Genomic DNA, 23,691 nt, shown 5'->3' on the forward strand with positions numbered 1-23,691 from the left:
AAAAACTACCAGCTTTCTCTTTTTCGACAAGATCTCAGAACCAAAATCGGATTAATGTTCATTCTTTAGGTCACCTGGTTAAAGCTGTGGCAGACATGGGCTCTAGCTATTTCAACCTCTTTTTTAATTTAAATTAATTAAAAAAAATTTACTCACTTTACGTTCTGATCATAGCCCCCTCTCTCATCTCCACCTGCTCCTACCCTTTCTTCCTCTTTTCCCCCATTTCCCTCCCCTAGTACTCAGAAAGAAGGAGCCCTCCTCTCCTACCAGCTGACTCCAGCCTATCAAGTCTTATCAGGTCTGCCTGGTAAGGTCGCCCCACTAGGGGGAAGTGACCAAAGAGCAGGCAACAGAGTCCATGTCAGAGACAGCCCCTGCTCCCCTTACTAGAAACCCACATGAAGACTGAGCTGTGTATGGGTTACATCTGAGCAGGAGGTCTAGGTCCTCTCCATGCATGGTCCTTGGTTGGTGCATCAGTCTCTGTTGGCCCCCCTTGGCCCAGATTTTTTGGTCTCTTTGTAGAGCTCTTGTCCCTTCCAGGTTCTTCATCCCCCCACTCTTCTACAAGACTCCCTGCGCTTTGCCCAAAGTTTAGCTGTGAGGCTCCACATCTGCTTCCCTCCCCTGGTGGGTGGAGTCTTTAAGGAGACATCTATGGTAGGCTCCCGTCCTGTTACCTGCCTTCAACTGTTTCCAGTGTCTATTCTATTTGCCCTGACAAATGAGAATTAAGCATCATCCCCTGGGTGCTCCCTGTTACTTAGCTTCTTTAGGTCTGTGGATTATAGTATGGTTATCCTGTACTATGTGGCTAATATCTGCTTATAAGTGAGTATATACCATGAGTGTCTTTCTGGGTCTGGGTTACCTTCCTCAGGATGATCTTTTCAAGATCCATCCATTTGGATGCAAATTTCATCATGTCCTTGTCTTTAATAGCTGAATAGTATTCTGAATAGTATTGTGTAGATGTACCATTTTATTTATTCATTCTTTGGTTGAGGGACATCTAGGTTGTTTCTAGTTTTTTGCTATTACAAATAAAGCCACAATGAACATAGCTGAGCAAATGCCCTTGTATGATGGAGCAGTTATATATCCTGGATATATGCCCAGGATATATAACCCACATACCTATAGACACTTGATTTGTGCCAAAGAAGCCAAAACCATACAATGGAAAAAAGATGGCATCTTCAACAAATGGTGCTGATTTAAGTGGATGTCTACATGCAGAAAAATGCAAATAGATGCACATTTATCACCCTGCACTAAATTAAAGTCCAAGTGGATCAAACACTTCAACATAAAACCAGACACACTAAATATATTAGTGTGAGAAAAAGTGGAGAAGAGCCGTGAACTCATTGGCACAGGAGACAACTGACTGAATAGAACACCAACAGCACAGGCTCTAAGAGCAATAATCAATAAATGGGACCTTATGAAACTGAAAAGCAAAGGACACTGTCAATAGAATAAAACGACAGCCTCCAGACTGGGAAAAGGCCTTCACCAATCCTACATCAGACAGAGGGCTAATGTCCAGAATATATAAAGAACTCAGGAAATTAAACACCAACAAACCAAATAATCCAATTAAAAATGAGCTAAACAGGAATTCTCAACAGAGGAATATGAAATGGTCAAGAAGTGCTTAAAGAAATGCTCAACATCCTTAGTCACCAGGGAAATGCAAATCAAAATGACCCTGAGATTCCATCTTACACCCATCAGAATGGCTAAGATCAAAAACTCAAGTGACAACACATGCTGTTGAGGTTGTAGAGAAAGGGGAACCCTCCTCCATTGCTGGTGAGAGTGCAAACTTGTACAACTACTTTGGAAATCAATTTGGTGCTTTCTTAGAAAATTGGAAACACCTCTACTTCAAGATCCAGCTATTTCAACCTCTTGAGGTGGTGAGGTGCCCTCTAGCTGTTCATGGCGTGTTCCATAGTCTCGGTAACTTGATGTGTTGACGTGAAGAGTCCAAGCTTACCTTGACTACCACTGTGCTTGAGTGATTTAATTTAAAGCAATGGGCCATCTTTGACTGTTTTTTTTAGAAGTGTCAGTTCTCCAAGAAAGCGTGACGGTTTTTAATGTGGTCTTTTGGGAAAAAGTGTACAGTGTGTGTTACTGTGTTGGTCACATAGAAACAGCTGGTATATAAAATTTGTCACTCCAGAGAGTAATTTAGATGAGGATGAATGCCATCTGTGAAGTGACACAGAAGTGGCTGGAAATGCGCCAGCTTTACGCTTGGTGGGCCACTGAAGTGGAGTTGTGTTCGACAGGTCAGCAGAATCGGAGTATTTTACTTTGTGAATGTCTACTTTTCTGTAGTTTATTTCAGCACAGGATAAGTACTACACGTATGAACTCCTGTGGGTGTGAAAGCCCCAACATTTCATGTGTTCTAGTTTTCAGTTGTGGAGCAGGTTGCCAGATTAGCTTGAAACAGTGCAGCTGTGTTGTCTAGTTCTAGATGCTAGACACCCAGAATGAGTCAAGAAGGACAGATACCAAGGTGTTGGCGGTGCCAGCTGCTTCTGGGAGCTCGGGAGAGCCTGGTTCCTGCTCTTTCTGTCTGGAAGCGGCTGGTCCTCACTGTTTGTGCGGCTGCTTCTGTTCTCACTGCTTTCCCCTATCTCCTTACAAGGATGCCAGTGTTCACACTTAGGACTCACACAAATCGTCCACACAGCCCTCTCATATCAAAACCTTTGACTCTGTCATTTCTGGCAACATCCCCAGTTTCAGGGACTCTTTGAGGGTCAATATCGAGCTCACCACAATGCTAAATGATGTATTGGTGTTTCAGTACATAAAACAATTCTAACCAGGATCTACTAACCATGTTTCACTTAAAAGAGGGGTATCATCTTACACTCTAATATGATGCAGACATTTGTATTTGGCTTTTAATTGGCCATTTTCTTTTGCTAATTGTGTCATTAATGGTTTTCTAAAAGTAATTCTTTAATTTTATGACATCAATTAAACACCAGATTGAAATAGAAAACAATTATAGTAAGTCGTTAGGAAGTTTTGGCTTCATGATGATTTTCCTACTTTTTAATGCTTAAGAAACTTACTTGGTGGTATTTTTATACATGCAGAATTGCTGTAAACATAAAAAGAGCCCTGAAGGCCTCTCTATATAGCCTCAGCCTCACCCCACATTGGCATTATACCCTGATTACTGCATTGTTTCTCCTTTTTTTGTCTTTCCTTCATTTTTTATTAAAGCCTTTGAAAATCAAGTAACATATACCATGCCACCCTCTTATATAAACCGCTCAGCAGGTTTTGTTTTGTTTTTTAATAAGATCCCCAGTCTTCACCATGTTCCAATTCCAGGAACTTTCGCCACCCCCAAAGCCTGTGTACGTGAGCACGTTCCTCCTCTCTGTCTGGCTGGATGTGACTTCTTTCACTTAGCACAGTGCTTTCAGGCCGGCCTGTGTTTTCACAGAAGCCCAGGACAGAATGAGAGTATGGCCGAGCCGCACTCTGTTGGGTGGATATGCTGCGTGTCCTCCATTAACCAGCTGACAAACAGTCTCTGCTTTTGTCCTCCTGCAGATAATGCTGCAGTGAACATTCACCTAACGAGTTTTTATACGGAAATGGATTTCTTCAGTTCTCTTGGCAACATCTAGATACAGCATTTTTGGTTATATGGTAACTTGGTTTTGTGGCCCCACGTGGGATACTCATTTTTATTTTTTTCCCTTATCTTTAAGACCAGGGCAGCAGTGAGGGTTGGGGGTGAGTGTGGGGAGTGTTTTTCTCAATTTGAGATGTCCCTGCAGATATTCGGGTTGAGGATAATGTGGTTAAAGCCTGCAGTGGAGTTTCTGTCTGGCCCCCGAGCATGTGATGCTGAGGTGAGCTGACCTGCAGGGGAGCACTTTTCTTGGTGTTCAGTGCTTTCGATGCGTTTAGCTTCTCCTCTGTGCTGGGGACATTGTTGGCAGCTTTAGGTGTTTTATGAGGTAGGGATGTTTCCAATTGGTTTACAAGGATCACCCGGAATCCCTGTTTGTGCTTTTTCATCTTTAAGAAGGTAAAGGAGAGGACCAGTGCGATGGCTTAGCAGGCCCTTGCTGCCAAGCCTGGTGGCCTGAATTTGACCCCACAGTGGAAGGACGGAACAGACTCCTGCAAGTTGTCCTCTGAGCTTCATTTATGTGTCATGGTATGCAGGCATGCGTGTGCACAGCCAGGTTACACAGAGACACCCTCTCCTGAAAAACAGAACAAAACAAAAACCCCTTAGAGATGATTTAATGACTTAAATAAAAGAGAGGCCATTTCCAGCCACAGGGAAACATAAAGTATAAAGGATCTGTGGCTCAAGCTCAGAGAGTTAAAGTTCATGCCAGAGGCTCTGCACATTGACGTGCTGGGAGTTCAGCCCGTAAGCATAACACCAACCCAATGATTTTATTATCTCACTCTAGGGATTGTCAAGTAGAGAACTAACTAAAGCTGTGCATACTATATAAATTTCTACGCTAAAAATTGTCATCTTTGGCATTTTAAGGACTTTTATTACATTATGTGCTTTGCCTGAATGTATGTCTGGGCACACATGTGTGAAGTGTAGTGGAGGCCAGAAGAGGGAGTCAGATCCCCTAGAGCTGGAGTTTCAGGTGGTTGTGAGCTGCCATGTGGGTGCTGGCAATTAAACAGCCGTGCTCTTAACCACTGGGGCCATCCCGCCAGCCTTTTGGATTTCCTTCTTAAAACTTTACGTGTGTGTGTGTGTGTGTGTGTGTGTGTGTGTGTGTGTGTGCAGGGATGTGGTTGTGTATGTGTCCAGGGGCAGGTTCGTATGTGTATCTGTGTATCTGTTTCTGTGGGCAGGAGTGTATATATGTGTGTGTGGCAGGAATGTATGTATATCTGTGTATCTTTATAGGCAGGAGTGTATGTATGTAGGTGTATGTGTGTGTATTTCTGTTTGTCTGTATATATGTATGTATCTAGGTAGGTGTATGTGTTTTAGTGTTTGTGTCTGGGCAGGATTATATGTATGTAGGTGTGTGTGTGTATGTGTGTGTATTTGTGTTTGTGTGTCTGGGCAGGAGTATATTATGTAGGTGTGTGTGTCTATAGACAGAAGTGTATGTGTGTAGGTGTGCCACAGTGCTCCTGTGGAAGTCAGTGGATAGCTTGTTTCCTTCTACTGTCCTGGGTCAGGGGGTCAAATGCAGGCATCAGGCTTCCTGCAGGTGCTTTACTCTGAGACTCCTGTGAGCCTGACCTCAGGTTTACTTTTGTGCTGTCCTTTTGTGGCCAGGCTGGCCTTGAACCTGTGACTGTGTGTGTACCACTTGACCACTAGACTTGTTAAAAATTACTTTAGGCACTTGAAAAGATTTGTGGGGAAAGTGAACTGAAGTAAAATTAACTTTTTTGTTTGTTGAGACAAGGTTTCTCTCTGTAGCCTTGGCAGTCCTGGACTCCTTTGTAGACCAGGCTGCCCTTGAACTCACAGAGATCTGCCTGTTTCTGCCTACCCGTGCTCAACTGAGCTAAACACTATCTCAGAGACTTTCACACAGTCAAATGTCCCCAGCTTTGCTTTTGATTGGCTGCTGGGCACAGTGGGCTCACTGCAGTTCAGTGTCCATTGTTCTGTCTCTGTCACAGCGCTGGACTTTACTAATGTGGACTGTTAACCGTGGCTTAGCTTGAGCTTTGTGAGGCCAGTGTGAGTCTGTGTGTGTGTCTGTGGGCAGGAGTGTGTGTGAACAGGTTACGTTGGGTAAGTCTGGACTGGACCTGCTCTCAGTGTATATTCCGGGTGTGTGCAGGCTCTGGGGGGGGGTTGCTGGGCTTTTTTCCTTTGGCTGTCCATGCCAAGTTCACCTTGTGCACACAACGCTTGCCATTCATGTCCCAGGGTCTTTCTTCACTAGTTTCTCTCCTGCTCTCTGCTGTGAATTCATGTTTTCCCAGCCTCCCTTTCTGGGCCTTTAGTAAGAAAGGAAGGTGTGGGGCCACAGCTTGAGGGTTTGTTTCTGATCTTGAAGTGACTTTTGTCTGGTGTTAGAAGATAATTTATACACACACATCATCTCTGAGAGCACATGTAAAATTTTGTTTAGAAATGCCCTGGATCCAGCCTGGCAGTGGTGGTGCACTCCTTTAGTCCCAGCACTTGGGAGGCAGAGGCAGGCAGATCTCTATAAATTCAAGGCCAACCTGGTCTACAGAGTGAGTTCCAGGACAGCCAAGGCTACACAGAGAAACTCGGTCTTGAAGAACAAACAAACAAAACAATAAAACAAAAAACAAAAACAATAAAAAGAAAGAAAGGAAAGAAGAAAGAGAGAGAGAGAAAGAAAGTAAGTAAGAAAGAAAGAGAAAGAAATGGCACATGTCATTTCTGTGAAATGGTGTGGAGCCAAGCATGCTGTCAGTGATAAGGCAGTAGTAGAAGCAGGAGGAGTAATTGGGACCCAGACATTCAGAGAGAAGCACAGCAAGGCCTGGCAGCTGTCAGGGAATAGACTCCCCTGCTTCCTGTTGTGCACCCTGCTGTCCTCACATTTCCGATGTGGGCTGCACTGTTGTCTCATAATAAGTATTTGTGGAACTAGTGATTTTCTTCCAGTCACATTATTTGATGTTTTAAAAGAACATATTACTGTGTAGCACAGACTGGCCTTACACTCGTGTAAGCTCTAGCCTCTTGAGTGCTGGGGTAGGGAATGGACTACCATACTTGACACTGGGTTTTAGTTACAGTTCTAAGTTTTACGTATATAGAAACTGTAAAACACTTACTATACTTGATAAATCTGGTAAAATGTTTGATTGTTTAGATTTGTTATTGGAAGTAAGAGGGTTGAATGTCTCTTTTTCTTTATTCTAGAGACATATTATTACATTTCTCCATTAGTCTGTGCCTTTTTCCTGGCTCTGACACCTATCTGGATTATAATAGCTGCCAAACATCCAGCCACCAGGACAGTGCTCCACTCGGGCTGGGAGCCCGTCATAACAGCCATGGTCATAAGCAGGTGAGTGCCGGCGTGGGGGGCACTACATGAGTGACGTAGGCATGCGCACACTAAACAATGAGGCGTCAGCTAGATGAATCCTAGAGTATCCGCCTTCCAGAATAGCACTTACATTTCTGTTCCTATGGAAGGATGTTCAGGGCACGTTTGATGAAAACAGTAATCTGAAAAAGAGTAGGAATGTCCTGTTAAATGTGGTGAGCTGAGAGTCTTATGTAGTATTTGGATTTGGGTAATACAAAGATCAAATCCAGTGCGGAAGAGCTTGAGAGGCGTGGAGGGCGACAGCTACGCTTCTGGTCTCAAGACCAGCCACGCGTGTAGGGGGGCAGGGGATAAGGACAGTGTCCCTAAGAATCAAAAAACAGCTTTGTGGCATTGATTAATGGTTGCTTCCTGGGTTTGGTGTCTTGAGAAGGGCTCGCCATGACTGACAGGATGCAGATAGAAGGGGCTTGTGGAAGCTGTGGGGTGTGTCTTCATGTGCCATAGGAGGCATTCACTCAATACAGGTCATATATGTGGCACTGGAACTGGGCCAGCATAGGCTTGTTACTTAGAAACAGATGCAGCCAGGCATGATGGCTCACGCCTGTAACCCCGGCACTCTGAGAGGCAGAGGCAGGTGGATCTCTGTAAGCTCAAGGCCAGCCTGGTCTACAAAATGATTCTAGGACAGCCAAAGCTACACAGAAAAACCCTGTCTCTAAAAATCAATAAAACAAAACAAAACCCATCTAATTACTAGTGCTTGGAATGGGGCTAGGGACACCTGTCAGGTGATGTCATAGCTTTTGCTCTGCTGTTTGAACTATCAAATCCATCCCATGACAGCCTGTGGCTCATTTTGATGTAGATAGATGATTTGGTGTTGGGACTGGCAGTGTCTTATACACCCCAGCCCGAAGGTAACCAGCTAATAAAGGCTTCAGAAACTTAAAACAAGCCTCTAAGTTCCACTGAGACACTGAAAGTGTATGGCTTGCCACTGTGTTACATTAAAACCACCATCTATTTCCTGGAATTCTCAAGCTCAGCTTTCTGCTGCTGCAGCTCTCTGTGGGATATGGTTATAATCCATCTAGTTTTAGCACAGTAGAAACCACCCTTTAATGCCTGCTTACTTCAAAGATGAAAAGACACTGCTTTTACAGTTAGTTGTTAAATTAAAGAGTGATAGATGATGTGACTCAAAAAATAGTATGGTCTCAGCACCTGAGAGGCTGAGGCAGGTATAGCTTTAGGAGGTTGAGGCTAGCCTGGTCTACTAGGAAGCTCCAGGCCAGCAAAGGCTATATTAAGACACCATGTCTCAAAACAAAACAAAACAAAACAAAACAAAAAATACTATGTGCAGAAGACTATGAAGGAACCATTAATCCTATTGTTTTAAACCGTAGAAATAGTTACTGGTGCCTTGCAGGTCTTTCTAGATAGTTCAGTGGACTGAACATATGTATAATTTGGGAATTGTGATACATACCTATAATTCCAGCACTTGAGAGGCTGGGGCAGGAGGGTTGCCATAAATCCAGGATAATGCAGGTAACAAATTCCTGTTCGCCTGGGGTGTGTGTGTGAATAAATAAATACCCCCCACAAAACTAACACACTCCTAACTGATGGTTCTGGTGTCTGGTATTTATGTATGATGCGGTGCGTGTCGTCTGCGTGTGTCCTGGGCTATGCCCAGGTATGCGCCTGTGGAGGCCAGAAGGCATCACCAGCGGTCTGCGTGTCTTCTTCCACTGCGCCTTATTTTTTTCCTATCCTACTTTTTCATGCGGCTCTCACCAAGTCTGGAGAACACTGGCCAGTGAGCCCCCGAGAGCCTTCTGTGTCTGCCCCCGCTGCACATCTACAGTTCCCTCCTTACCTGACTTTTCTGTGGGTGCGGGCCTCTGAAGTCAGGCTCTGTGCTCATGTTGCCAGTCCTCGCCTCTCCTGCCCCCACAGCCATGCTTTAGTTCTAGATTCCTACTGTTAACATTGGTTTCTGCCTTGAACATTCCTTTTTTTTTTTTTTTTTTTTTTTTTTGAGGCCTGATTTTTACATTGTACAAACATTGAACTATCCAAAGTGGAGGTATGTGAAGGTCAGAGGAACTTGAGGTCCGTTTTCGTTCCTCTGCCCTAATATGTGATTTTCTTTATTCCAGCATTGGGGGCCTTATTCTGGACACTACCGTATCCGACCCGAACCTGGTTGGGATCGTTGTTTACACACCGGTTATCAATGGTAAGACTTGAAGGCCCTGCTTGGTGGTGTGTGTCTTAGAGACATACACGTGTCTTCCTACTCCATCCACTTCTTTCTTCAAACTCAAGATGTAACTCAGAGTGGAAATTATCTTCCCTGGTCTCAGGGACAAACACTTTTTGGGAAAGAACGGTTTCTCAATAATTTTTGTTACATGTTGGTTTTACAGACACACCCAGCTTTAGAAAATTATTTATTTTTATTTCATGTGCATTGGTATTTTGTCTGCATGTATATCCGTGTGAGGGTGTCATATCTGTGTAAGGGTAGCAGTCATGGGTGCTGGGAATTGAACCTAGGTCCTCTGGAAAAGCAGCCAGTGCTCTTAACCACTGAGCCATCTCTCCAGGCCCCAGACCTAACTTTTAAGGCTAGTATGACATAATACAGTATTTCAGCTCTTAGTTGTCCTTTCCCATTTGTTTACCTGGTGGTTTTGGTTTTGTTTGTTTTTGTTCTTTTAAGCCCTGGCTGGCCTCTTCCTCCTGAGTGCTGAGATTAAAGGCTTGCACCACCACATCCAGCTTTTTAAAAAAGATTTTTAAATTTTAATTATGAGAATATGTGTGTGGGTATGTGCGTGTGAGCACAGGTGCCAGCAGAGGCCACAGACACAGGATTTCAGTGGTGCTTTCTAAAAGTGGCTGTAACCTGCCTGATGGTAATGGTGACGGTAAGTGAACTCAGGTCCTCCTGAGCAGTGCCACAGGCTCTTAGCCACTAGGCTGCTTCTCCAGCCCCTCATCTCACCTGCTGGTCTAATATTTGCTTCTGTCGATTATCTTGGAAGAAGCAGAATTAGCCAGATTTGATCATTGTCTAAATTTATTCTTTCCACTAAGACTTGCTACTCTATTGATGCCTGCAAACTCTGCCTCCTAATTTCTTTGCCAATAAGATGGAAATTATAATCTTTATATCAAATAATTATAATACATACATTAAAAATCATATTAAAATAGTATCAGAGGTTTTGTATGAATTACACTTAACACGACAGTTTAATAGCTCTCTACTGGTTTTGGGAGTGGTGATCGGTACCTTGGACTTTAGTATAGCCTAGGTTAACACAATTTAAAAGTAATTCTACCCTGGCATACCATGCATTTAGCATATACTAGTTTTTTTTTTTAAGAATTAACTTTCTATATTCACATAAAAAGTTATACAATGACATGTTCTGAAGAAGTATAATTTTAGACTTAAAATTTCAACTGACTACTGTAATTTTGTCTACCTTTCGAATGTCAAGGACAGGCTTCCTTATGAGTCTCTCTTCCAGCTGTCTGATGCCACCATTCCCCTCCTGTCATTCACCCTGAAAGTCATGGAGCCATCAGATTCTCCTGGTTCCTCCTGTCTTTGACTTAACATGATCAGATGTCCATTGTCCCCTCATAGGACCTGCTTGTTCAGTTGTGTATACAGTGGTGTGTCTGTCCACTCCAGTGTGAGGTCTTGCTCTGGGGCCATCTCATTGGAATAACAGAGTAACCTTTCCTGAGGTATTGCCTGCTCAATGCAAATTGTCACTAAGATGCTGGAATTCCATAGCATTGTTTATGTCCTGTCAGTCAGAAGATGGTCTTCTTGCTGGGTTTGTGTCACTGTCTCTCAGAACCCTTGGCACACTGTTGGACTCAAGGATCCCTTAAGAAGCACCAAACTACTACCATGCTTTCTAGAATGTCATACTGTCCTTACTAAGATTCTAGTTTTCACTACCTGAATAGCTGTGCTTTTCCTTTCTCCTATTCCTACCCTCCTCAGTGAACATTAATCAACAAACTCATTAGTGTAAGGATTATCAGATGGAGTTGTATTGAATATCATTACAGGTACCTTAAATGGAAATGACCCTTTATTCGTAAGACTTTCTTGAATCCTTTTTTTTTTCTTTCCAAGACAGGGTTTCTCTGTGTAGCCTTGGCTGTCCTAGACTCACTTTGTAGACCAGGCTGGCCTTGAACTCACAGAGTTCCACCTGCCTCTGCCTCCCTGAGGGCTGGGTTTATAGGCGTGCTCCGTCTCCGCTGGGCAACTTTCTTGAATCTTTCAGTTGCCTCACCTTACACATAAACCGGTTTAGAGCATCACCAGGGGCTCTCCTTGGAGGTCTGTGCTGTGACAGCGTGTCACTAAGTCCTTTCTGTTATGTCAACAGGTGATCCTCTCAGATGGGTATCACAGTGAGCTCACGTTAAATTCCGACTTTAGAAACAGCGCTAGTGAAGATTCCAGATTCTCAAAGAAGTACAACTTCTAGAACTGCATTTAAAAGTTTTACTAGATTTATTGATTTTATTATGTGTGTGAGTGTTTTGCCTGCATGTATGTCTGTGCACCACGTGCGTGCTTGGTGCCTACAGAGGTCAGAAGCGGAGGGCATTGAGTCTCCAGGAACTGGAGCTCCAGAGGTTTGCACACCACCATGTGGGAGCTGGAACTTGAACCCGGGTCTTCTGTAACAAGTGCTCTTAACCACTAAGTGATTTCTAGAAATATGTTTCTCTTTCCCCTTCTCCTCATAATCTAATCTTTACTGTGTATCTACCTAAGTGTCAAGTAACTATAAGTTTTTTAAGCATATTATATATAATTTTATCCTCACAGAAGTAATTATTCCAAGATTAAATATCTAATGAATTATAGTAAGTCAAAATTTAAAGCCAGATCTGCTTAATTCCCAAACCTGTAGTTTTTTTTCTTCTCTCAAAACATACAACTACTAGTTTATCTGATTTATTCAATACACAGATGCATGTGTTTAAAGCAACGCTTAACTGTGTTAATGTGACTAAAACATCGCTAAGTGTTTACATGCCTCAGAACTAAAAGCATTTTCTAAAACACATTGGTCACGCTTGCTCTGTAGGATGTTAGTAGGATTTGAGAAGTGATGAATTAGATTTGGTAGACATGAATGGAGCAGAGTTCTTGACTGTAGGATATTGTAAGCCATTCCTGTGCTGATGTCTTCTGTGGCTCTCTCTGTTTGGAACTTGTGCTGGAAGTGTTAGAAGGTCTGGACCTAACCTTCCTTCTAACCAAGACCGTGCTTGATGACCCCCACCCCCCTAGGGGCTACATGTTGTTTGTTTACATATTTACTTACTTACTAGTGGATCGCTCTGTCCTGAGGTTTGTCCTTAACCCACACTCTACTTAATTTTATATATTTTGTTAATTCTTTGAGAAAGACACAATTTTGATCATTTCCAAACACCACTTCTCTCTCAGAACCTACGCCCCATTTCTACCCTCCAGACTTCATGTTTCCTTTCTCTCTTTTTTAAAAACAAACTTATACTTTGTGCTAGGATGTGGGCATCCACTGGAACATGGTTTACCAGGAACCACACTCTTAAAGAAAAGTGGCTTTCCTACTCCACAAGTCCTTACTCTACAGAATGCCTTAGGGTTAGAGGCTCAGGAGTCGCTCCCCCTCCATGCAGGAATGTTGACTGGGTTATGTGGACCTTATGCCGGCCACCACAGCTACTGTGAGTTCATGAGGGCAGCATTCTGTCATGTCCAGAAGACATTGTTTTGATCTGAACCCTTGGTTTTTTTGTTCTTGCAATCCTCCTGCATACTCTTCTAGAGTAGTTCCCTAAGCCTTGGGGAAGGGTGGGATGTGGATTTTTCATTTGTGGCTGAATATTCCACCAAGTCTGAGTTCAGTCCCCAGGATCCATGTTGTGGAAGGAGAGAGCCGACTCCTCCCAGGTCAGAGTGTTGCTGCTGTTGTTGGCTGGGGATAAGGCATCGGTTACTTAGCCTAACACACTGGGCCCAGTAGATCCAAAACTGCCACTCTCACACCTCCCTATCCACATTAACGTCTCCCTTGTTGAGCTGCTTGTGCTGGCTGTCAGGTGCATCACTGTTGACTCATGCCTTTGTGCTTCTTCCCATGCTCCTTCGTGTGCCTACAGCACACTGAGGGGTCATTCAGACACAGCGATACCTGGTCCCCAAGGCATGGGCTTAGCAGGACTGACTGCTCTCTCTTCTGTATTTTCCTGCCACTCTTCCAGCAATTGTCTTGCAGCATCCGCTAATTTTGAAAGAGTGTCTTTTTCAGTGACTGAATAATGTCCACAGGCCCACAGTTTGGGCAGTTGTTGAATGAATAAATGTATGAGTTAAGGAATAAATTTCATTTTGCTGCAAACTACTTGTCACTGAATCAGAGGAAATTATCATGTTAGATAATACAATTTAGAATATAGAACAAATTCATAGACTTTAGAAGAAACTGTTAAGGTACGTTTAAGGAGGCAAAAGTAGAAAAAATGGCTCCTTCTGTTTCTATAAAACTTAAAGCAATGTTAGCAATGTTTCTTTCCATCTTTAATAATTTCCCCTGCTTATACCTAAAGAAACTGACTTAATAGCGATTTCTCAGTTCTTCTGTGTGTTCTGCTTCTAAACGCTTTAAATAAGAGTATTTAGGCAAGGCCTCTTTAGATGTTAAATGAAAAAGTTACAGATTCAAGAGTGAATCACTTGCAGGCAGAAGAATAGAGGGCCTGCCGTGGGCTCAGTGGGGAGAGGTGGCTCCCCCCACTCCTGGCAGCCTCGTTCAGTGCCTACAACCCTACAACCACATTGTGGAAGGAGAGAGCCGGCTCCTGCAAGCTGCCGTCTCACGTCTACCCACAAATAAATAAATAAAAATGAGGGAAGAAGAGTTGAAATAGATATCGCTCCTTAGAAGAAAGGGAGCAACCATTGCCTTGGTGGTGAAGGGGCCATGCAGGAGCGCAGCATGATTAGCAACAGGCTACAGAAGGGGAAGGTTTCCTCTTTTAGTGGAGTGTTAAAGGGAATAAGAGCATGGATCCTAGGGTGTGATATAATCCGGGGATGGTGTTATCTCCTTCGTATAAAGCCTAAAAGCATGAAAAGCTAAGCGGTGTGTTGTTTGGGAGTATGCAGTGTGAGAACATTGCACGTGTCTGGGAAACTAAGGCAGCTGTGGTAGAAAGGGAAGGAGGGGCACTGCAGGGGCGGGCGACGCTCCCTTAAACGCAGCAGGGCACAGGCCTGATGCTCACAGTCTACCTTTGCTTATAAATGCTATTTTCAGGGCAGGGTCTCTCTGGGTAACTACCCAGGTGTCCTGGCACTCACTCTGTAGACCAGGCTGGCCTTGAACTCACTGAGATTTGCCTGCCTCTGCCTCCCTATAAGTGTGCTTTATTTATTAACTTTATTTATTAATTTATTTATTAACTATTAGAGTTTTTAAAACCTTGAAAGCAGCACCTGAAAACTGTGTTTTAAATTATGAAATTGTTGACAGAGGAAAGAGAATTAGGGAGAGTCTAAATGAGGACCTTATCTTGAGGTGAGCGTTGCAGGGCAGGAGTTATTAGCGGCAGGGAAAGGGATGACGGAGAAGGGCAGCTGGGGATTGCAGGAGGGAGGGGAACAATGAGGCATGAAGACCACGAATGGAAATCCTGTCCAGGCAGCCTTGGAAAGACAGGCTATACCCTACTTCAGCACTGAGAACAGGATCCCTGAAAGTCTGATGGAAGCAGGGAGGAGGGGTGGGAGGAGGATTAAGATGGAGGACGTAGGGCTGACAGCCTCACCTGCCCCAAGTCCAGTAGACAGACTTCTTTTCCCAGCACGGTGTTTCTCAGCCTTTTTTCAGGTCACGGTGCGTACAGAAGAAAGCCGCCGTGTTGGGATGGCACACGAGATGTACTAGATGGTGCACACACTTGCGGCCTCTCTGAGAATTTAGACGGTTGCTTCAGCATACCTGTAACTCCTGTAGACCTCCTGGGTGGGACATTCTAGCCTAGGGCAGTGTTTTTTTTAAATCACTTTCTGAAGGAGCCATTTAAAATAATTTTCCCTAAAGACGGCTATATAAATAATAACGTTACGGATTTCTTATGTATCTATGTTGTATGCATTATTTATGTTCACAGTGCAGAGATAATCATACACACTATTCACACGGTTATACATGTATGGATTTGTTACACATTAATGAATCCGTACAGTCTGTGTATCCTCTATGCACTAAAGGAATACAGTGTTCCTGACCTATTTTTGCCCTCATTAGAAATGCATGAGGTAGGGTGGAAGATACAGAGGTCAGTGGTTAGCCAGCTTATGCGTAGTGTATTCATAAGAAGACAGTAAAAGGTGGTAGATGGGACTGGAGTTAACTGCACCTTGGTGAAATGTCCCTGCCCTCATCTCCATTAAAGGGGCTTTGTCTACACTTGAAGAACTGTGAAGCCCAGGGTGTGTCTCCATCCCTGCAGAGTGAGTCCTGCATGTGAGCTCTGAGGGGAATCCTGCCCCAAGGGTGGTCTTGCAGGGGAACATGGGGAGAAGGGGGCCGAAGTACCTAGCATGCATGGAAGGTGCTGGATCACTTGCCAAGGGGGTTAGGAGCATATTTTCCTTTTGAAAGAATGAACTTTTGTATTGGGTTCCATTGAGAATGTGCAAAAGGAATTCATGGCAGAATCTGAAATATAATCTAGGGTATGAGTATGAAACGTTTACTCAAGACGTAAAGAATTTTGAGAATCCCTAGATGAACCTACTGATAATTTCCTCTTAGCATACTTGTACTATTCATAAGCTTACTGTAGCACCATATACCGAAAATTAGGTCCTGTGGGTACTGAGGAGTCTCACTCACTGTTGACAGGCTGTCTCTACTGATGTTTTTAATTTTTATGAGACTATCTTTAGGCGCCTTCTGCCACCTTTAATAATGTAGTTAGTGTCTGTAGAATTTAAACACTTCAAAAGCTATATTAATAACAAATTCTTAAAAGCCACGGTGCCTAAAACAGCAACAAGAAAGCATTCTTTGACATGAAAGAAAGCTGTTGCAAGGTAGTAATTTTTCAGTAATTAAAAATATAACCAGCGACCCTGACAAGAGTGAGAGACTGCCACTTGTTAGTCTCCTCACTCATCACGTTGTTTCCCTCCATCTGGAGACGCAGCACTAGTCGACTGAGGAAGGCTTGGAGATGACTGATTGCACGTGTTAGCCCGAAGCATACGGTAGCATGGAAGTGATAAACGGTGTTTCTGTAGAGTTCACCAGGGCATCTGGGGCTGTCAGAGAGAGCGACGAGTGATCATTAATAGTTCAATCTCAGGGAAATCGCAGCTACGGTAGATTGGCTCAACCGTAGTCGCGCATGCGGTCTATGTCTGCACTGAAGCATCTCATGTCTAATAAAACCCCAGGTGGGGCATCACCCTGAGAGGCCTCAGAGCGAAGAAGAAGGGAACAAACTGCGGTGGATGCATTCCTAGCCAGTGCTGAGAAATGTTACCTGCAATCTTTTGATTTGTGTTCCGTAAAATCATAGTGTTCTTCTGCATCTTGAGAGGCTGTGAGCAGAAGGCTCCATTTTAATCAGTTTCTTCCTCTCTGCTTCCCCAGAATCTCTGCCACAGTGCTTCAGTCCTGTGGGACAAATGCTGTTCCTCTTTCAGCTGCTGGGATGCATGAGCTCACTCTCCGGAGAGTGAGTTACTGGCCTTATGTGTGTAGTGTCAGCAGATGTTCAAGTCACGCTAGTTACAGGGTGCTCTGCTCTCAGTTTACCTTCAGAAATGAGCTCTGATTAGAAAACTCCAGACTTAAAAACATAGTTGTCATAAGCTTCTAATAGAAAAGTCATTAAGCCAGGGCTGCGGTGATGGCTCAGTGGGTGTCACACTGAAGACCTGGATTCCCCAAACTCATATAAAAGGTGGGCACCTTAGCACTCTATAGCTGTCCTAGGGCAGAACAAGAGAATTCCTGGAAGCTTGTAGCCAGCTAGCCTAGAGTGCACAGTTACAAGATGATGACAAACACCGGTGGTTCTTCTTTTTTTAAATAATATATTTATGTACTTATATTACGTATATGAGTCCTATATCTGCATGTACACGTGCCTGCCAGCAGAGGGCACCAGATCTCATTATAGACGGTTATGAGCCACCATGTGGTTGCTGGGAATTGAACTCAGGACCTCTGGAAGAGCGGCCAGTGCTCTTAACCTCTGAGCCATCTCTACAGCCCTGAGGTTCTTCTTTGGCCTCCATGTGCATTGTGGTACATGTGTACACACACACACACCTGCACATGAACATGAACACATACAAGAGAAACTCAACATTTTAACTTGGTAGGAATACCAGGGTGGGTATGGTGGCACGTGCCAGTAGTCCAAGCACTCTAAAGGCAGAGGCAGGTCAATCTCTGTGAGTCTGAGGCCAGCCTGGTTTAAATGTTCCAGGTCTGCCAGGAGCACACAGTAAGACTGTGTCTGTCTCAGTTAGGGTTTCTGTTGCTGTAATGAAACACCATACCAAGGCAACCTGGGGAGAAAAGTGTTTATTTCAGTTTATACTTCCAGGTGATGGTCCATTACTTAGAGAAGTCAAGGCAGGAACTCAAACAGGAGGATCCTGGAGGCGGGAGCTGATGCAGAGACCATGGAGGGTGCTGCTTCCTGGCCTCCTCCCATGGCTGCTCAGCTGCTTCCTTAGAGAATCCCGACCTCCACCCCAGGGATGGCTCTACCCACAGTGGACTGTGCTCTCCCTGACTGATCACTCCTTAAGGAAATACTTCACAGGCTTGCCTGCAGCAGGGTCTTATGGAGGCATTTTCTTCACGGAGGTTCCCTCCTCCGAGACGACATTAGCTTGTGTTAAGTTGACATAAAATTGGCCAGTCTTCCTGCCAATTTTATGTCACCAATGAACTGAATTTTATGACACCAAATGAACTGAAAAGCAGTATAGTTACTTGCTAGCTGCTGAATTCTACATCATGCTAAGTGAAGTACCTACAGTAGGAAACAGTGAGTCAGGAACTCACTTGTTGTGCCTGTTGGTGGTAGTAAATGACAAATATCACTATGTTCATAAGTGTTGAGTGTTTTCGATTTGCACATCATCTAATCATTTCAGTATCCTTGCGAAAATTGTCCTTATGTTTCCAATACAAGAAGGAAGTGTCTGAGGGGTCCCTGCCACTGAAGCTGTCTGAGCAGCTAGGGCAGGGTTCAAGCACTTGTGCTGGAGCGGACATCTGCCCGGAACAGAGCCCTGCGTTCATCTGTCTCAGCGACTCTGCCTGGCCATGTGACTTTTAAACAATTTTACAGATATTTGTTTCCCTGAGAAGAGTGCCAGGGACACTGTCGGGGGCATTTTCTGATATGTTTATGATAAACTGAATTAATTTACTTATTTTTAAATTTAGTATTACTGTGTGTGAGTGTAGGCAAGCAGGAAGTCAGCTTTAGAAGTTGTTTGTTGCCTTTTCATTGTGGGGTTTGGGGATTGGACTTGAGTTATCAGGTTTTTCCTTTGTAGTCTGAGTCATCTCATCAGTTCTAAGTAACATTTTCTTTATTATTTTTTAAACTTACTTTATTTTTACTTACATGTGTATGGGGAAGATTTTTGCATGTGAGAGCAGGCACCCACAGAAGCCAGAGGTATCAGGTCCGCTGGAGCCTGGTGTAGTGCTAGAAACCCAGGTGCTCTGTCAAGGATGGTGCAAGCCTTTGGCCATGGAGCCATCTCCCCAGCTCCGCTGAGCACCATTTTAAATCATCATGTCTATTGTTTTAGCCTGAAACAGGACCTCGATGTGTGTCCAGATCAAGATTCTCCTGTCAAAGCCCCCACGGCTGTACTTGGAGATGTGCACTACCACACCCAGCCTTCACTTCCAGTGCAGTTTGTTATTGCTAGACGACATGTGACAATGGAACTGTGGCGCTAAATATAGTTTACAAGTGAGCCATAGTTTTAGCTTTTAAAAATATAACAAATATTTTTAGTTTTAGTCTAGTAACAGTAACAACAACAAATTATCTTTGCTGCTGGAAAATGGCAAGTCCATACTTTTTTTGTGGTTGCTTTTCTATTTATATATTTTCTATGATTAAAATAATTAAAATCTTGTTTCCACACTAAGTTAGCTTTATTAGAATGTGTTGAATACCAAAATTTCACTAGATGCCAGACCTGCAGTCACTGAACTTGAATTTATTTTTGTTTTTTGAGGCAGTGTCTTTCTGTTCTGGCTGGCCTGGAACTCACAGAGAGCTACCCACCTCTGCCTCCTGAGTGCTGACTTGTCATTTTGAACGTAATCTTAAATATTCCCAGGCCCACTTCTTAGCGCCAGAAGCTGCTAATACCAGCCTTCTCCAGGCTGAGTTACTCGCTGCTGGTTCCTCAAAGTCAGCTCCCTAATTGCCTGGGAAAGAATCCATCTTCCAGCAACAGCCCACAACCCTATCAGAGGGAGAACAGCAGTCTCACTGGTTTGGAACACTGGGATTCATAGTGGGTGCTTGTCTTATACTTTCCTGTTTTTGTGACAAAGCAGCATGACCAAGGCAACATACAAAGGAAATCACTTAATTGGGGCCATGCTTACAGTTTCAGAGGGTGAAATGCTCCCTGGTGGGGAGGAGCATGGAGATAGACAGTCAGGCACCATGATAGAACATACAGGCTTAGCACTTACAGGTTGATATGACAACTATGAGACAGAGTGCTCCAGAGAGAGAGAGAGAGAGATGGCATGGGCTTCTGAAAACTCAAAGTTAACCCCCAGTGACTCACCTCCTCCAACAAAAGGGACCCGCCAGTCCTTCCCAAATAGTTCCACCAACTGGGGACCAAGTATTCAAACATTGATCCTATGGGAGCCATTCTCATTTAAACCGTCATAGCAACAATCTACAGCAGAGACCTCAGCAAAGCTGCTGATTCTTAGTACCAGGTTCAGATATCCACCTGGAATGGTTTTTACTCCTTGGGTCCAAAAATCTCCTTCTGTAATAGTTACCCACTCAGAATGCCGTTCTGGGCCATGACCTCCTGTATGGTGTAATAGGAGTTTATAGGGCAGGCGTCATCTGTGTAGCTATTCACTGTTTTGTAAGAAGAAATCCAGCAAGTTCAACAGAGGGTGCCCTCATGCTTAAATGAGGATGTGTGACTATTCACTTCCATTCAGGTGGGGTCCTGATGAATTCATGTTATCATTCCAGCCCTAGCAGTAGAACTAAAGAGACATTTCTCAAAAGATGTGCAAATGGCCCACAGCAGCAATCAGGGGTACACAAATCAAAATCACAGTAACCCATCTGGCTGTTTTCAGAAAGACAAAAGAGAAGCAGTGGCAAGGCTGTGGGAAGAAAGGAACCCTTGTATAGTGTTGAACTGTCACTAAGGAAAGCAGTATGAAGGGTCCTCAAAGAGTTAACATGACCACACGGCACAGCAACCCCACTGCTGGTGCACATCCAAAGGTAGTGAAATCAGTATGTCAGAGACATTTGCACCTCCCGTTTATTGGCACACTGTTCACAATGGCCAAGGGATGGAAGCAGTGTCAGTATGTCAATGGATGTGTTCCAGACAAATAGTGGGATAACAGAGCATGAAGCCTGGTCACCTGTGACAGCATGACTGAAATGGGAGCATTGTGTGGAATGAAAGACTAGAAGACTCTGAAAAGGTAACTTCCTCGCCTCTCAGAGGCCAGGGAGAGTGGCACTGGGGGAGGCCAGGCACTGACTGAGTCCAGCCAGAGTGGGAAGCCCGCCATGCTGTAAAGACAGATGGAGGCAAATAGCACGCGCATTGCCGTTCAGAACTAGGTAACGCATTTTCAATGTTTATGATTTCAGTATCTGATGTTGAGACGGTAAGTATTTAAGAAGGAAAATTACATTTAACTAACATCACAGCATGTAACACAGCAGCCCCTGGCAATCCACTAGTGGGAACAACCTTCATGGTCTCATTTGCTGCTTAAAATGCCCATGCTGCTCCAGTTGGTTTCGGGTTCTGGTAACGCTCCCACTCTCCAGACTGCACCAGCACCCTCAGCTCTGGTTAAAGTAAAAAGCCTTCTTTTGCGTTAAAAAAGGTTTCCAGGCCTAGAGAGATGACTCAGCTGTTAGGAGCACTTGCTGCTCTTCCAGAGGACCCACAACTGTCTAACTCCAGCTGCAGGAATTCTGATGGTGCTCTCTTAACCTCATGGACATTTGCATGCACGTGCACACTCAGGTTTATGCACACATCTGCATAAAATAATAAATAAATCTTTAAAAAATCTAAAAGAAAGCTTTTAAAAGGAAAAGCTCTCCAGTTCTTTTTATTCCATATCTCTTTCCGAGCTCATTTTTTCCAACTGGCGCACATAAGCCGCCCCTCCCCTTTTGCTAAGTGTGGAAGAGTGAAATGGCTAAATTGCTAGGCTGTAGGGCACGCACGTCACTTTTATTACATAGTCCCAAGAGCTTTCCACAGGGATTCTAACAAGCTCGGATTAGTTTTCAGTGTCGGGGGTCTGTGGCCCTCTGCTCTTACTAAGCAAGTACTCTCCCACCAGGCTACACCTCCAGCCCCAATTCACAGCTTTGAAAGCTTTGTGTCAGGATGTTGAGCTCCAGTTAGCAACAGTTTATGTGCCCATAGTGTTTTTCTGCTTGTCCTGGCCAGTGTGAACTACTTCCTTTGCTTCTGTTTATATTTCTTCAGTGCACAGTGGGATTGGGTCTCTCCTGTTCACTGTTGGTTTTGGTTAACTTCTGTGTGTGAAGGAGTGTGTCTGTGTGCATGTGGCGGGCCCACACGTGTGTGCAGAGACCACGGAGGATGGCAGTCACCCGCTCTACCACTGTCCACCTTTCCCCTTGAGATGAGGGCCCTCACTGAATGTGGAGCTGTGCGGGGCCAGCAGGCCCCAGGGCACTTCCTGCCGCCAAGTTTCCACAGAACTTGTGTTGTAGGCATATGCCCAGCCTTTACTGGATGCTGAGTTAAGAACTCAGGTCCTCAGGTTTGTGTGGCAAGTTCTCTTACCCAGTGAGCCCTCTCTCCAGCCCCTTGATTAACTTCCTCAGTGAGCTATCTGCTAAATCCCTTGTCCTTTTTTCTGTTGATATGTCTTTGCAGACTTTCTCCACTCTGGCTTGTTTTCCCTCTTTGCCTAAAGTGTTTTCTGGTGAGCCAAAGTTTTACATTTTATAAACATTCCCTTTATGTTGTATAGTTTTGTTAAGCAAATTCTTTCCACATGTATTAGGATTGTCCAGAGAATGAAAGTGTGGGGTAGAGAGAGGGAGAGAAGGAGAGGAGAGGAAGAAAGAAGGGGAGGCAAGAGAGAAAGAGAGAGGTTAATTGATTCACTGGAGAAATTGGCCCATGCAATATGGAGGCTGAAAGGCCTGTCAAGAGGCCACTTACAGTGAACCTCATTGTCAGCCTTGGAACCAGGAAAGCCAGTGGTAGTGCATGGCTGTGAGAGGCAGAAGGCTTCAGAGCCCTTGGGCCCCTGTGGCAAGAGTTCTGGCAGGAGGATGCCTGGGCTTTGGGAGAGAGGTCCTTTACCATCTGTCCAGGTGCCAGACAATTGGATAGACCCTGCTCACCTCAATCTTCTGAGCTCATCTCTCGGAGAAACACCCTCTCATCCACACCCAGAAATGGTCTTTCTCTATTTATCCACGTCCCATCAAGCTGATCTGTAACATCAGCCACCTCACCATCCTTCTGCAGCCTAGCAATTTTGTCTTCTACATTAGGTTTTTAATTCACCTTGAACTGGGCTTTGTCTTTAGGATGAGAGCAAGGACCAGACTTCATGGCTGTTTTACACATCAGTGGCTTATTGAGAAGCCATCTGAAGGGTCCCATCCTGTCCCAGCTTGTATGTGTTTTAGGTTACAGCTTTTTGCTTTGCTAAGAGCTTTTAATCATGACTGTTGAATTGTATCAGGTTTTTCCCCACATTTTCTTACAATCCTGTTACTTTCCCCTCTCCATTTACTCTTTAATGAATTATGTTAATTTACTTCCAGATGTTAAATTGGTTTTTCACTCCTTGGATAAGCCCAATTTGGTTCTGATGTATCACATATTGATTTGTTAATAGTTTAGAATGGAAGTTATTTCATGATATTTCTGTAATGTCTTTCCTGTGTGTCTGTTCACTGGAATGGTGGTGAATTCTCTTTAATCCTGTGTTTTTAATATTTGGCTGCTTTGTATTTTTTAATGTATAGTTATGTGCGTTGGGGTGGGCAGGTTTTCATTGTCCCCTGGAGCTGGAGTTATGAAAGGTAGTGAGCCACCTGTGTGGGTCCCCTGTCAGCATGGTATGTGCTCTTAGAGCTGCACCTCTCCAGCTGATTTACTGATGTCTGTAAGTAAGGCTGGCACCGGACTCCCTGTGACTCACTTGGGAATCTCGAGTATCTGTTTTCCTGGCTATATCCCAGGCTGGCTTCAAACTCATGTCAAACACACACACACACACACACACACACACACACACACACACACACACAC

The 23,691-nt window shown here is 44.1% G+C and overlaps 1 protein-coding gene across 6 annotated transcripts in view; it reads left to right on the forward strand.

Annotated features, from left to right (window-relative positions):
- Slc41a2 (solute carrier family 41 member 2) overlaps positions 1–23,691 on the forward strand; it is a 107,818-nt gene that overhangs the window by 53,718 nt on the left and 30,409 nt on the right. For all 6 annotated transcript variants that reach the window (XM_055627890.1, XM_055627893.1, XM_055627889.1 and 3 more), the window contains exons 7-8: positions 6,902–7,049; positions 9,209–9,288. In XM_055627890.1, the coding sequence (XP_055483865.1) occupies positions 6,902–7,049; positions 9,209–9,288 (228 nt within the window). The remainder of the gene's footprint in view (positions 1–6,901; positions 7,050–9,208; positions 9,289–23,691) is intronic.

This window comes from Psammomys obesus, unplaced genomic scaffold, assembly GCF_907164565.1.
Source record: "Psammomys obesus unplaced genomic scaffold, mPsaObe1.curated_primary_1811, whole genome shotgun sequence".
Taxonomy (NCBI): Eukaryota; Metazoa; Chordata; class Mammalia; order Rodentia; family Muridae; genus Psammomys; species Psammomys obesus.